Consider the following 15,056-nt stretch of genomic DNA (forward strand, 5'->3'; position numbering starts at 1 on the left):
TTTAGGGTACATCGTATGTACCCTATTTTATGTCCACTATATAGTGCCCTATATAGTGGACCACTGAGAATTCGAACACCCTACAAAATGGCGTGCACCCTATTTAGTGCACTACATCCATGATAGGGAACGATTTCGAACACAGCTAGAGAGTCCCTTTCGCGCTGTTCGGCAAGGTACGTCGCTAAAAGATGTGGTGTAGGAAACATATGCCAGCGGCAATAAGTTCCGCGCCAATGCCATCATAAACAGTAGGAACAAAAAATTGGAGGTTAACAAATTCAACAAACTGCCAATGTGTGGCAGTTACAATGAGTGTCATCGACTTGCATTGGATCAAAATCCGTGGCCATATCACGGAAATTAGCGTGTTTCCGTGAGGATTCCACGGATTTTGAATTAAGCGTCCGTGGTCATGAGCGAGGACGTTCAGCAGTGTTGCCAGATTGGGCAGTTTTTCCCGCCAGATTGGGCTACTTTTGGAGGACGTTCAGGAAGTGTTGCCAGATTGGGCTGTTTTTCACGCTCGCAGAATAGCGAGCACCGGCTCGCTATACTCTCAAGGACACACACACACACACACACACGCGCGCGCGCACACGCACACACACCAACAGTGTACGGCAATACATATTACTTTTCAGATTCTTCAGTTCAATTCATTTTACATTTCTGCATTTTTAGCAATGCTTTGCAATTTTCATTCAGCTGTCACTTAATTTGTTTCCAACCATTTACATTTTCTTAAATGGTGTGCATGTTTACATTGTTGACTCCATTCAGACTCTTGGATTTTTGTTCAAATCCCGTCAAAGCCCGTGTTTTAAGCCATTTAACGTTTCTTGATGTCTTAATCTGTCTTTATTAAAAAATATTTTCAACCTCACTTTGCACTACAACACTTTGCACTACAAAACATTTTCTGCAGGAAATGCATTTTCTATTTATTATTATTGTTTAAAATAAATTAATATTGAAATTGACGCGCACACTGACTGACTCATACACACACACACACACACACACACACACACACACACACACACACACACACACACACACACACACACACACACACACACACACACACACACAAATAATCGGTGTGTATGGTCCAATTATTTAAACATAAATCATTATTCATGCAATATATTAATAGATCACAACATTGAACATATAATGACAGTTTTCCTCCACGCAGCGCGCATTACATCAGAGATCAGAGGCGCAGTGAGGAAACCCCCTCTGCAGCTCCGCCACAGATCTCCTCTTGTAGCACACGCTCATCTTCAGTAGACACTGTGTACACTGTCGAGGAGGTCAGTCGGTACCGTGCATCGCCCTCACATTCGACCGTGTACCCCAAACAACGAGTGGCACGGACTGCATGCGTCCACGGCAAACGGAGTGTTCCTGAGGAGACGTGAGTGTCTGTACTTTTCCCGGGTGTTTTCATCCCCGGAGGGCTGCAGGCTCCCGAGATGAACCAAACTGCCTCCGTCTCGCATCAAGTGAAATGCCAGTCCACCAAGAGCATCAAGGTAGGCTCTGACGTTAGGTGTATGTGTGTATGTGTATGCTTCACACCACGCATCCCCGCTCGGGTCCGTTCATTATGCGCATTGGAGCGCAACACTTTAGATCTGTTTAGGGGGATGTGTTATTATGGGGACCACCGGGTACGCCAACATACCCAAACTTGCCAAAGAACGATGTTACTTCTTAAACTGTATTCTGTTGCTCACATGTTACGTTTCATCGTATCCTAATGTGTTGATCAATGGTTCCACTTATGATGGTCGGATGAAACGGCCACACTGTGGTGCAGTGTAGAGGAGGCTGCATTCCCCGCACGTAGAGAGTGGATCGGGCGTGGGAATTAGAATCATCTCATACAATGAGGGCCTCTACCGAAGACACATTACATAAATCAACCGTCGAACCGCCTGTTCACTTTGAAGAAGAAGTGCCCTAGTTGTCCCCAGGATATAAGTGTTCTTCACATGATGTGGGGAAGATACCCAGCTTTCCCTACCTGTTGTTACGGAATCCATGACAATTCGCGATTAGATTCAGAAGGCAAATTTATTTGTCAAACGTGTTGTGCAAATACAAATAGGCCCAGATACATTTTGTTGCAGGTTATTGTTTCATTTGGTTAAATTTCAACTATGCAGCAAACACACTCATTAGGTTATCTATTCTGTCATTAGGTCTTATTTGCTGAAGTGTGTTGTTCTGCGTCTCTGTATTCAGTTTGTGTGTTTGGTTCACCATTGATATGATTTTGATTCTCCCACGGGTTCTGCATAACTTCTCAACCTACAAGCAGCCTACCCCCACACAATAATGTGTCTCGGGGAAAAAATGATGATCAACAATGATGACTTTTGGGTCAGGTGCATCCGTCAAACTCAGCAATACGAAATACTACGCTGTTATTACATCAACTCTTTTTACATCAACTTTCAAACTACAGATCAGTGCATTTGCTTACTCAAAGAAACCAGCGCTAAGCACAGAATCACAGATACGTAATTAACAGAGACCACTATGTAGGCTACAGTTTACCTACACATCTTCTCACATGTGTTGTTGTTGGCCTATTGCTAAATGCCAAGAATTGATAGATCTTTTTCTACGCCCAGGGGGCCCTTGCTCCTGTCAGCTCCTCTCCTTACATCTCTCCTTTCCTCTGTGCTCTTGTGTCTCCTCTTATTTAATCTCCTCCCTCCTCCTCCCATTCTCTCCTCTCCTGTCTTCTTCACTCAGCTCCAATCTGCTCCTCTCTGTTCCTCTCTGCTCTTTTAATCTCCTCTCCCATCCGTTCAGCTCATCTCCTCTTCTCCTTTCATATCCTCTGCCTCTGTTGTTTCTTCTCCTGTGATATGATACTGTGGCCGTGGCTCGGTTCTGGGTCCAACCCTGGCTTCTCATAGTCCCAGTGTCGAGGTGTCCCTGAACAAGAACAACCTGCCCCCAACTGATTTGCTTGAGTGGTTGATACTGCCGTCGATGTGTGAGTGTGTGTATGAATGAGTGAATATGAGCCACTAATGTGAAGCGCTTCGAGTGGCCGCAGTTTACAATAGAGCTATGGAACTATGCAACTTTGCCCTAATGCCATTGGCCGTTGCAACACATTTTATAGCCTGCGTTGATCAGGAAAAAACTTTACTGGCCCATCATCCATTGTTACAAACCCACACATTGATTTATTGACCCAAACACCCCCACCATCCTACACCCCCACCCCCATCCTGGTTCGCTGATGAACGTCACAAGCCTGAACACGTCCTGCACACCACCTGAGCACCGGCAAACAGACCATAATACTCCTCTGCAACTGACTTGTTTCAAACATCCATAAGGATATCTGTTTCTCAGCGTCACGTCTGTACAGGCGTCTGAGAGGAGTGTGGCTCTATTCATAATAATAATAATAATAATAATAATAATTGATCAGTTTTTTATAGCGCTTTTGTAAATACTCAAAGACGCTTTGCAAATAAGAAAGGAATACATACAGACAGTGCAGACACTCAAACAAAAGGGAACAAATAAACAACACCACAACAATAGGCAACACATTAAGAGAGCAGGAGATAGTGGAAGATGGCGGAGGATGATTTGTCAAATGTTGTAGGTGGTCCTGAAGAGATAGGTTTTAAGTTGACTTTTGAATGAACAGAGTGTATCAGAGTTTTGGATGGCCAGACGGAGGGAGTTCCAGAGGGTAGGGGCGGCGATGGCGAAGGCTCTGTCCCCCAGGGTGCGATACTTGGTCTTGGTGATGGAGGTGAGAAGGTTGGCATCAGCGGAGCGTAGGCGGCAAGTGGGGGAGTGGCGATGGAGGAGACCTGTTATGTACGAGGGTGCAAAGTTGTTAAGCACTTTGTAGGTGGTGAGGAGAATCTTAAAATAGATGCATTGTTTTATTGAAAGCCAATGAAGTTGACGGAGGATGGGAGTAATGTATTCTCTGGAGGGGGAGTTAGTAAGCAGTCGGGCAGCAGAGTTTTGTACATATTGCAATTTTTGAAGAATAGTGGAGGGGATACAGAATGCTATTGCAATAGTCAAGTCTGCAAGTGATGAAGGCATGGATGTGTGTCGAAGGCGTGCAATGTTGCAGAAGTGGAAGAAGGATGTTTTTCTGACACTGTTTATGTGTGACTTTGTGAGAAGGTGAAATCCTCCCCCTTCTCACTGTCTCGCATTAGAGTAATTATTGGTATTATTATTATTATTATTATTATATTGCGTGTCTGTGTATATATATATATATATATATATTAGATTGGGCTGGTGTGAAGTTAGTCTTCCGTCCCGGTAGGGGGCAGTATGGTAAGGTAGCTTTAGGTAAATAATGTTCCCCCAACTAATGGTCTGGCCCATACGGCCTTGATTGGTCCAATTGCCATTTCCCTATTTAAGGGCTTCCTCATTTGGAGTTTGGAGGCTGAAGGTGGTGCTGGCTTGACGTGAGGCCAGTACAAGAGACGTATGTTTTGGTTAGGTTATGCTATGTTTTGTTATCTTAGTTTTTGTTTGCTGACTGATGCAGCCATTTCCTTTGCTTTTTTTTAATTTTTTTGTGAATGTTTTAATGAGAATTAAACTTCACTGTTCTTAGTCCTGAGTCCATTGCCCTCATTTTTGCCCAAACTCGCAATTTCCAGTTGGCCGTATCCCAGATACGTGGGGCGACCACGCCGGTCCCTCGCAGACTTGAAGGAGAGCGTGGGGTCCATGATGATACCGAGGTTTCTGACCAGGGGGGATGGAATGACAGTGACCATCAATGCAAATTGAGAAGTTCTTAGAGGTGGGGATGATGGTTTTTGGGCCGAAGATGATAATTTCAGTTTTATTGCCGTTGCGTTAGAGGAGGTTGTGGTCCATCCAGGTTTTGATGTCAGTGAGACAGTTGGTGAGAGTGGATAGGATGGAGTCATTCTGATGACGTGTGTTGTTGTGATGATGCGATGAGGAAGTGTGGGAGCCGGTGTGTGAATTGCGATCACACCACAGCGATGGAATAGTATTTATAGCAGTGGAACTATACATACATTTACGGCGGGAACCTCGGTGAATGAAACAGGGACGGAGAAGTAGTTGAGAATTCTTTAGTGTGGCGATGAGTTCAGTGGAAGGAGGCATTTGGGGAAAAAGCCATGGCCGAGGCTGTGAAGAAGCAAATGCTGTTGGAGTTGGATGGTGACCTCAACTGAGCGGCGATGAAAGACATCCGCCAGATGGGAGCTGGGTTGGCTCGAAAGGAAGGAAGTGGTCCGGCAAGAGCGAGGGCCAACGCAACCGTACCTGTAGAGGTGGAAGCCTGCCCCGGTTTAACTTCCACCAGGTTACAGCGATGGATCCTGTAGCAGAAGTCCAAGTGTCCAAGACGGCTGGTCGAAAAAGTAGGTCGCTGGCCTTTTAAAATAGGAAATCAGCACCAAAGAACTTAAAAATAATGTTCAAAATGATGTTCAGAGCGAGAAACGGCAGCCGGTGAGCAGCGGCAGCCAAAACGCACCAGCGTCCACCCCCTGTCAAGCAACTGTACGACTTCACGCATTAAACACGTAAAAAAAGAGAACTGGCGCACTTACAATAGGGAAAAGTGACTATATATAACTAGTAGACTAGAGCTTAACTACTATAGACAAAAAAATCAACAAAATGTTCAATGCATTCGTGAAAAATATTAAAAATACTGAATAAAAACAAGCCAGACAGAGCGGCGTTAGACTCGCCAGCGTCCCTGTTACTAGTTACTAGTTAGTTATTGGAGTGTTATAATATCTCACTGTAGCCAACTAGTGCCTCCCCCAACCAGCAGAGCCCTGGAGGCGTGGGGGCGCCCAGCAGCATATCGGCCCGACATCTTGAGCGCGGCCATCTCAGGATCAGAGGCTTATCTGACGTTTCTTTTTAACAGTTGTGTTGAATTGTGGTCCGGAGGTGCTGTTGTAAGGCGGTAGGAAAGGTGATTTTCCTTGTGTAGCGTGCGTGGCTTGCGTAACGTGTATCCAGGGCCCACACGGCATGTTCTGTCTCTCTGCACGCTTCTCTCTGCCCTTAAGATCTCACAACCTCCCTGGGATGTCAAGACAGGGAATCAGGGATCCTAGCGAGGATTATGTGTTTTCCCGTTTAAAGCAGAAACAGGACATAACAATAATCTTCTCAAACCCGACCAGTGGTTCAGCAGATGTGTTTTACCTACTCACCCTTATCCACTGTCTGACACACTAACACGCAGACACACACACAGGCACACAGACAGATTCACACACAAACACACACACAGACACACACACACACACACACACACACACACACACACACACACACACACACACACACACACACAAAGAAACTCACAGAAACACACACACATGCACAGAGACAGATAAACGAACACACATATACACACACACACACACACAGACGACTTATGCAACAGATGGACACACTTGCCACACTAAGACAGAAAGACTGACACAGACACACACACAAACTCCAGCACACACACACCCACCCACATCCCTGCCGGCTGTGTCCTAATGCCGAGCGCCGGGATGTGAAATCCAATTAGGATGAGACAGCAGCCTCTTGGTGGGCCCTGTGTGACCCTGCTGAGCGAGTCCCTCCCCAGCAACGTGTCAGGGCTGTCTGAACGCCGACAGGCAGCTCACCTGGTTCAACAGGAACCACACACTGTGCTCACCTGGTTCAACGGGAACCACACACTGTGGCCACCTGGTTAACCGGGAACCAACCTGGTTCAACGGGAGCCACACACCGCGCTCACCTGGTTCAACGGGAACCACACACCGCGGTCACCTGGTTCAACAGGAACCACACACTGCGCTCACCTGGTTTACCGACGGGAACCACACACTGCGCTCACCTGGTTTACAGACGGGAACCACACACTGCGCTCACCTGGTTTACCGACGGGAACCACACACCGCGGTCACCTGGTTCAACAGGAACCACACACCGCGGTCACCTGGTTCAACTGGAACCACACACGCGGTCACCTGGTTCAACTGGAACCACACACGCGGTCACCTGGTTCAACTGGAACCAAACACCGCGGTCACCTGGTTCAATGGGAACCACACACCGCGGTCACCTGGTTCAACGGGAACCACACACCGCGGTCACCTGGTTCAACTGGAACCACACACGCGGTCACCTGGTTAAACTGGAACCGCACACGCGGTCACCTGGTTCAACTGGAACCACACACGCGGTCACCTGGTTCAACTTGAACCACACACGCGGTCACCTGGTTCAACTGGAACCACACACCGCGGTCACCTGGTTCAACTGGAACCACACACCGCGGTCACCTGGTTCAACAGGAACCAAACACCGCGGTCACCTGGTTCAACGGGAACCACACACCGCGGTCACCTGGTTCAACTGGAACCACACACGCGGTCACCTGGTTAAACTGGAACCGCACACGCGGTCACCTGGTTCAACTGGAACCACACACGCGGTCACCTGGTTCAACTTGAACCACACACGCGGTCACCTGGTTCAACTGGAACCACACACCGCGGTCACCTGGTTCAACTGGAACCACACACGCGGTCACCTGGTTCAACTGGAACCACACACCGCGGTCACCTGGTTCAACGGGAACCACACACCGCGGTCACCTGGTTTACCAACGGGAACCACACACTGCGCTCACCTGGTTTACTGACGGGAACCACACACCGCGGTCACCTGGTTCAACGGAAACCACACACCGCGGTCACCTGGTTCAACGGGAACCACATACCGCGGTCACCTGATTGGAAGTCTGCTGTCAGCGGGACTGAGGTGTTCACGTGGGAATGGATCAGGAGCGCAGAGTAATGGATGGGTGGAGTAAATTGGTTTGATGGATAGTGGATGGCGTGCGAGTGAGGTATTAAACGGTCAGCCTGTGGTTTCCCTCCTCGTTGTGAGGACTCTTCCTGGCCTTCCGTCTGTTTACATTGGAGTCCTCATTAACCTTTTTTATCCTGCTTTGATCAGATAACATGACCTGTCAATGAAGTCCCTTATTAACCGAGCTGTTAGTCCCTGCTCAGGGAACTGTGGTTACTGGAGAAAACCCAGATTATGATTTATCCAAAAACTGCAACATTTCTTCGCACAAAAGCAAAGGTGCTCTTGGGCAGAAACGACACAACAAAGGGATTTGGACAAATGATTGACAATAGATGTTTTACAGAACCCAGTTGCAGTAACAATGGTTTGATCACCTAAACCAGGGGTCACCAACCTTTTTGAACCTGAGAGCTACTTCATGGGTACTGAGTCATACGAAGGTCACCAAGATCTATACACTCTTCTGAAATAACAAATTTGCACAGTTTTCCTTTAGTTATATATTACTATTAATGATTAATGATACTCATCTATGTGAAGACATGTTAATTAATTAAGTAATGTTAATGATTTCTCACAATAATTATCAACAATGAAGGTGGGAAAGAGTTGTTCAAGAATGAGTAGTGCTATTTTTAGAACAGGCCTGCGGGCGCCTCATGTGGTCCTTGCGGGCGCCAAGGTGTGGGGGCACTGTGTTGGTGACCCCTGACCTAAACTGTATTGTTCTACAACTTACACCTCTAACCGGCATGGTCCGTGCATTTATACTGCCCCTGATAAATCGCAGGCTTATGCACCCCAAATTCCCCCCCCGGACCATACACACATTGGCTGTTTCATTCTGATGTAAATGCAATTAGACGGCTCCTTGGTTCCAGTGACGGGACTTGAGTAGAGTTGTTGCTGTGTTGTCTAGACAGAGACAACACAGCGATATCAACATGAGTAGTTCTATCTTGAGAGACAGTGAAATCTATGAGCTGCTGATCATGTGAGAGAAGGTGATGCAGTCACATTAAACAAAGAAGGGGAAGATGGTGCGATCTACAAGAAAGACGTTTTTTATCCTGTGGATAAAAAGCAAGTGGTCAGCAAAAGAAAGAATATGTTGGCGTTTTTGAACTTGGAAATAGCTAATCACGTTTTTAGCCTACACTCAGATGCATACTCATTCTTGCATGCGAGTCTCTTGAATCATAAACATGTTTTATCGTTTGTTGTATGCAAATTGTTCTAAAGAGGTCTACTCTCCGTGCTTCTCCAGTGAACCAAGAAAGCCTGCTCAGTGACGTCGGTTTACCACAGAGAAGGGAGTGAAATTGCCGGGCGTGCCAAGCTGCCGGGCGTAAAAAAGGCCTATTAGTGCTATTTTCTTGATAAATCCTTTTAAATAATTTAAAACACAAACAACAGCAATAATGTACACTTAACAGTGTTTTAAAATTCCGGTTTGAAGTTAAGAGACAGCAGTTAAGCTATAACGGCTAAATGACAACATCAAGACACTTTCACAACAACAACAACGACCGTGTGAGATGTGCTGCTCAACATCAACACCTCGTCTAAGCTAGCAGGCTGGCCTAGGAACGTGTTCCGTCCCGGGGGAAGCTACGAGCGCTTGTGCAGCTCGTCGTACATGAGAATGCGATCTCTTTATGAAGGATACACACGGTTAGGTCTCTAACTTCTGTCGACTCAATTTGTGAAAGCAAGCGTTCTCACACATATTTGCGTGGCAGTCAGTTACTGTTTGACAATGATGGATTGAATGACCCAGTGGCGACTCTTGTGAAAGTTCATAACACTTAGTTTTCCTCATTGAATGATTAGAAATGATTGACCCCAACAATATTTGAATCCTTATCACATAAATGTATTAAAAGGCATTACCTTGGTAGGGGGGGTAAGATGACCCAGTGGGTAAATTGACTCACCCCCTCTATTTAGGCAACAGTACAAATTTGTTGTGATTTGACCATCAATTCAGGAAGCACCCATAATTGATATCTGGCTGTGATGGAGAGAATCACATGGTAAAGTATAAGTATGTTTTTTCACTATGAACTTTTTTTTGCTTGTCAAAGTAAGTTTTTAACATATCATAGCAGTATAATGACTGCTATGCCAAAGGAAATGTATCCACACGTACAAATATGTCATTCGTGTTGGTGACGTGTTCGTGATTCCCAATGGTTTAAACCATTGGGAATAATTTACCTAAAGATAAGCCTGGATTGTTAAACAAGGCATTCTTTTCCAAAATGGTGGCTATGGGGCAAAGTGAGCCAGTAAATGCACTGTGATGCACTGAAGTAAAGTTAAGTCTCGTATAAAGCAGTATTTCAATGTAGCATTAAACAACTGATTTTGTTTTTCATATTTTAAACATTGTTGCAAAGCATTCATGCCAAGAAAGAGAGAGAAATGAGAGGGAGAAAGCAGCCACTTATGTCAAGGCTGAAAATCCATCAGAGAAGTGGCCAAATACTGAAATATTGACAGGTTTCATATTCTTTAAGTTACCTTAAGCAAATATATAAGACTATTTGGAAAAGGAAAATGCATTCAAATTGAAAAATTGTATTACCCCTACACTTGGGCAAGTTGAGCCACGACACCACTTTTCATTGAGAAGTCATATTTTCACAGACCTATGTCATAGATGCATTGTTATAATTTTGATTGACAGGGGACTTCCGTAAATAAAGCTATATATTTAATTTGACTTATTTTTCCTTGCACACTGAATTAGATATTAAAAATGTCTGGCTTGGAGGTAAATTTCGACTACAAATACGGAGAATAGAGGAGAATCTGCTGCAGAATTGCCTACAGCATGACAATATGTTTCAAATCATCTTGCGTGACTACCAGTAAATCATATATAACTGTAAATAAATCCCATAGAAATTGTATTCAACAGAGCCCAGGGCTCTAATTATTTAAATGAGATGTACCATTTAAAATGGTAGAATTTAAATCTGGATCCAAGGGTTGATTCCGAAGCATAGTCACGAGCAGATTATGTTATGTAATCACTGCCCCTCAGTCATAGGGACACTGCAGAGACGATTGATATTTTGGCTGAATGAAATATTTCCACTTGAGATTTGAATATAGATAAGATACCAGAGAAGAGCTCTTTTGTAGTTATTCATTTCAGTTATATTTACAAGTGTCCAATCATCAACCTTCTTGCATACTTATCACAGTTGCCTTCTCTCTCTCGCTCTCTAACTCCCTCGCTCTCTCGCTCTAACGCTCTCTCGCTCCCTCACTCTATCAATCTCTCATATCCAAATGTGTGTGCTTGTGGTGGCTCATTGGTTAGCCGGAAGGCTGTGGGTTCAAACCCCTCTGGAATATGTCTGTTTAGGCATTGCATGTTCTGCTCTATCAGTTAATACTGGTTTTCTCCTTCCTCCAATGCCATGCTAGTTTGGATGCTTATCTCACCCTTAAATAAAGGCGCATCAAAGACGGAAAAGTTAAGTTATACAGGTTAAATACTCTTTGTATAAGTCTTGTATTATGGCGACACAATAGTGCCATAATTCACTAATGTGATAAAAGATGCATTCGGGCGTATTATATTATTCCACACGCGTAGATATTAACTGCGAGCGAGCAACTGATCTCTGCGCGCGCGCAAATGACCTCTGTGCGCGCAAAACAGCCTCTCGCGCATAACAGCCTCTCGCGAAAGATGTTTTTACGCTCGCTCGAATTTAATTTTGGCACTATGGGGGAGGGAACCAAGGCAGGGCGGGCTTTCCTATGATTGGCCGTTTCTGAAGCGCGATATTTGATTGACAGCCCTCCTCAGCCTTCCTCTCATTCAATTCTGAATTGTACAGTAAATGGCTGAAACGATAGTTACGTATTGTAACTCTAGATTCTATGAGTATATAGGCACAGCCTTTTAAGGCTATTGCTATTGGGTTATCCCTAGGCGTGAGCCGTAGCACTGAAAAATGTGTAATCCCCGACCACCAACAGCGTGGGCCTCAATTACGTCCGCGTGCGGCGTGCCTCAACGACGTCCGCATTTCGCAGATATAGTCGAGCGCCGGCGGACGTTCTGCTCCCAATAAACAGCTTTTCTTCAGCTATTTAAAGGACAATGAGGCCGACACTTAAAAGGCTGCGCCTATACTCATAGAATCTGGAGTTACAATACGTAACTATCGTTTCAGCCATTTACTGAACAATTCAGAATTGAATGAGAGGAGGGCTGAGGAGGGCTGTCAATCAAATATCGCGCTTCAGAAACGGCCAATCATAGGAAAGCCCGCCCTGCCTTGATTCCCTCCCCCATAGTGCCAAAATTAAATTCGAGCGAGCGTAAAAACATCTTTCGCGAGAGGCTGTTACGCGCGAGAGGCTGTTTTGCGCGCGCAGAGGTAATTTGCGCGCACGCAGAGATCATTTGCGCGCTCGCAGTTAATATCTACGCGTGTGGAATAATATAATACGCCCGAATGCATCTTTTATCACATTAGTGAATTATGGCACTAATGTGTCGCCATATTGTATCACTCTGATTAAGACTCGAAGTAACTATTAGCATGTTCTTGGCACTTTGTCTTACAGCTCATATAATGATTTACTTCATTAAAATTGTACAATATAACTGTAATAATAGTATTTATGATGTTGCTTGAGATGCGCGGTTTGGCTGTGGCGTTTCAGCCAAAGGAGGAGGAAGGTGTTGCAGAGTTCTGGCTCCTCATCACCGTAACTCAACCCCCACTGTTGTCAGAAACACTGTGAAGCTTATTGAACTAAGCTGGTTTATTGTGTGTCGGAGCCCCCTGCCCCCCATCAGTCTCATAAGAATGATGCTGCTGGCTCTCTCCACTCTATGGCTCTATAAATGTAAGAGGCAAGGCAGCTTATCTTCATACATCTTACCCTCAAAGTACATCTCTTGGGCCCAGCCACCACTTGATAGATGTACTGCTAATATATGTTGGCGGTTGGGAACGCATCCACCACTCATTTGCACAGGAGTAGTAACTCCCTGAGAGATTGCTTAGTGCTCAAGAACTCGGAAAGAGAAACCTAACATTTAAACAAATTACTCCTACGGGGGATTAAAAACGTTTTCTATCAATCTTATCATTTGGGTTGTGCTGCTACCGCCTGTATTTTGACACCATACTCTTTCGACAAACTCACGCTTTTACTAAATGATGTGAGCTAATTAGGTTTCTGAAACCCATTGTGAAGGTGAGAGCAGAATTAATGGGGCAGGATATTCTACTTCCTAGTTTGTTTGACTCCTAGCCAAAAGGTTCTGGGTTCAACCTGTGGGCATCCTTGAGCAAGAAGCCTAACACTTACTTGCTCATTATTGACATATCTCCAAAATAGAAAGTTACTAAATGGCAGTAATAATAGTAAAATAGGGCAGCGATAAGCTTGGATCGTCTGCTGAATTGTTGCAATCATCACCATTTCTGAATTTACTCAGCAGAGCCAGGCTTATTGTAGAGATGCGCTGCCGACAGAGTTGATATATTGTTTTTTATGTTTCAGAATGACAGCTTGATGTTCAACTCTGCTGTTCCACCGCTTGCAAATATCGAAATCCTATTATATGGAATCGTCTGCCGCAGAATCATTAAAGAATGTATAGCGCCTTTCAACTTCTGTTTCAAGATTCATCATAAATAATGTTTTGATACAATATAGGCCCTCAGTTTAACAGCAAACTAATCTTTGCAAATTCTAGTTGTTCAAGAAGTACCAATTCCACGATTTTGATTGAAAGTATTTATTGTAAGGTTTTCAAATCATTCAAATCAGAGTCAGATAGATGCAAACATAAGCTACAAATGTTTTAATTAATTGATAGCATTGACCACAAGAAAAACCCTAATTAAGTTATTCTCAGGTATGCAACATAAAGAGAGCGCAACAATTGTGTTTATGCATGTTTATTTTTTCCCTTTAATTAGATCTATTTGATAACGGGTTTTATTTTGGCGTCTCCACTGTAATGATTTCTGGAACGGTACCCAAATGCTATAACAAACTCAAGAGGCTAGTGAAAACATACTTAAAAAAGGTAAGGCAAACAAAGAAAGGGCTGAAAATGAAAAAGACTTGAAAACAAGAGGTCACTGTCAAGACCACAAGACGAGGGGCGCCCAAGGGCTTCTGGCTATGATGACAGACCATCTGAAACCACGGATAGCCCTCTTAAAGAGACAATACACCAGTGAACACCGGGAACTACTCACTCGATCAGGACTAAAAGGAGAAAGAAGGACATCTACAGGACAAAACTGAACACATTTTTTACTCATCTAAATTTATTGTAATTTTGTTCCTAATATAACAATTAGGGAAAAGGACAATACAGGGGCCCTTAACTGTGGTGACACTACAATGGTTAATGCATGCCTACTGATGCATGTTGAGGGCCTGCCTCTGGCATTCAAAACAGCCTTCTTTGAATAGCCTTCGCATGCAAATGTCATATTCCATTTAAAATAGCCTCTGAATCGGTGGTAACTAAATTACTGTAAAGCTAAACAGCAGGTCTGGCATTTACTCTGAAACTGACGTACACCTCAACCCTTTCCCTTTCCCTTTCCCAGACAACTGTTTTTTTTCATTTATTTCTTCTCTGCCTTCTCCGTTACCATGGTAATCCACAGGATAGATAGATGGCATACAACCTGTTAATATTCATGTGCAGGCTTATTTATGAGCGGTCTGCTCAGATACACACATATCGTTTTCATAAAGATGGATCCGAGGATGACTTGGATCACTGTGTGAACTTTGAACCGGGAAGGAGTGAGAATATTGAATAAGCAAGGCTTGGGAGAGGAGAATCTGTACGTGAATCTGAATCTACATTGTTGACTCATTGTAGGTGATACTCTAGAGATAGCACAATATTGCAATATATGTCACCAAACTCCTAGATAGAAATGGATCTGTATTAATCTTTCACCACATTTGTCATAATTTATTTATTTTCTTATTTATTTACTTTGATTTATTAATTATTTGAATTATTTCTGAACCTTTTGCTTTTCCCCTCAACTAACTGTTGTATTCTATACTATTTTAACTGTCAGATGCTGTATTGTACTGTGTACTGTATGGCTCTGTAGGTGTTATATTTTTCACAA

The 15,056-nt window shown here is 44.2% G+C and overlaps 1 protein-coding gene across 1 annotated transcript in view; it reads left to right on the plus strand.

Moving 5' to 3' along the window:
• Positions 1 to 1,243: 1,243 nt before the first annotated feature.
• The window catches only part of dpp10 (dipeptidyl peptidase like 10), a 251,431-nt gene continuing 237,618 nt past the window's right edge, over positions 1,244 to 15,056 (plus strand). The window contains exon 1 of the mRNA XM_030338686.1: positions 1,244 to 1,541. Within this exon, the coding sequence (XP_030194546.1) occupies positions 1,482 to 1,541 (60 nt within the window). The 5' untranslated portion in view covers positions 1,244 to 1,481. The remainder of the gene's footprint in view (positions 1,542 to 15,056) is intronic.

Source organism: Gadus morhua, chromosome 17 (genome assembly GCF_902167405.1).
Source record: "Gadus morhua chromosome 17, gadMor3.0, whole genome shotgun sequence".
NCBI classification, from domain to species: domain Eukaryota; kingdom Metazoa; phylum Chordata; class Actinopteri; order Gadiformes; family Gadidae; genus Gadus; species Gadus morhua.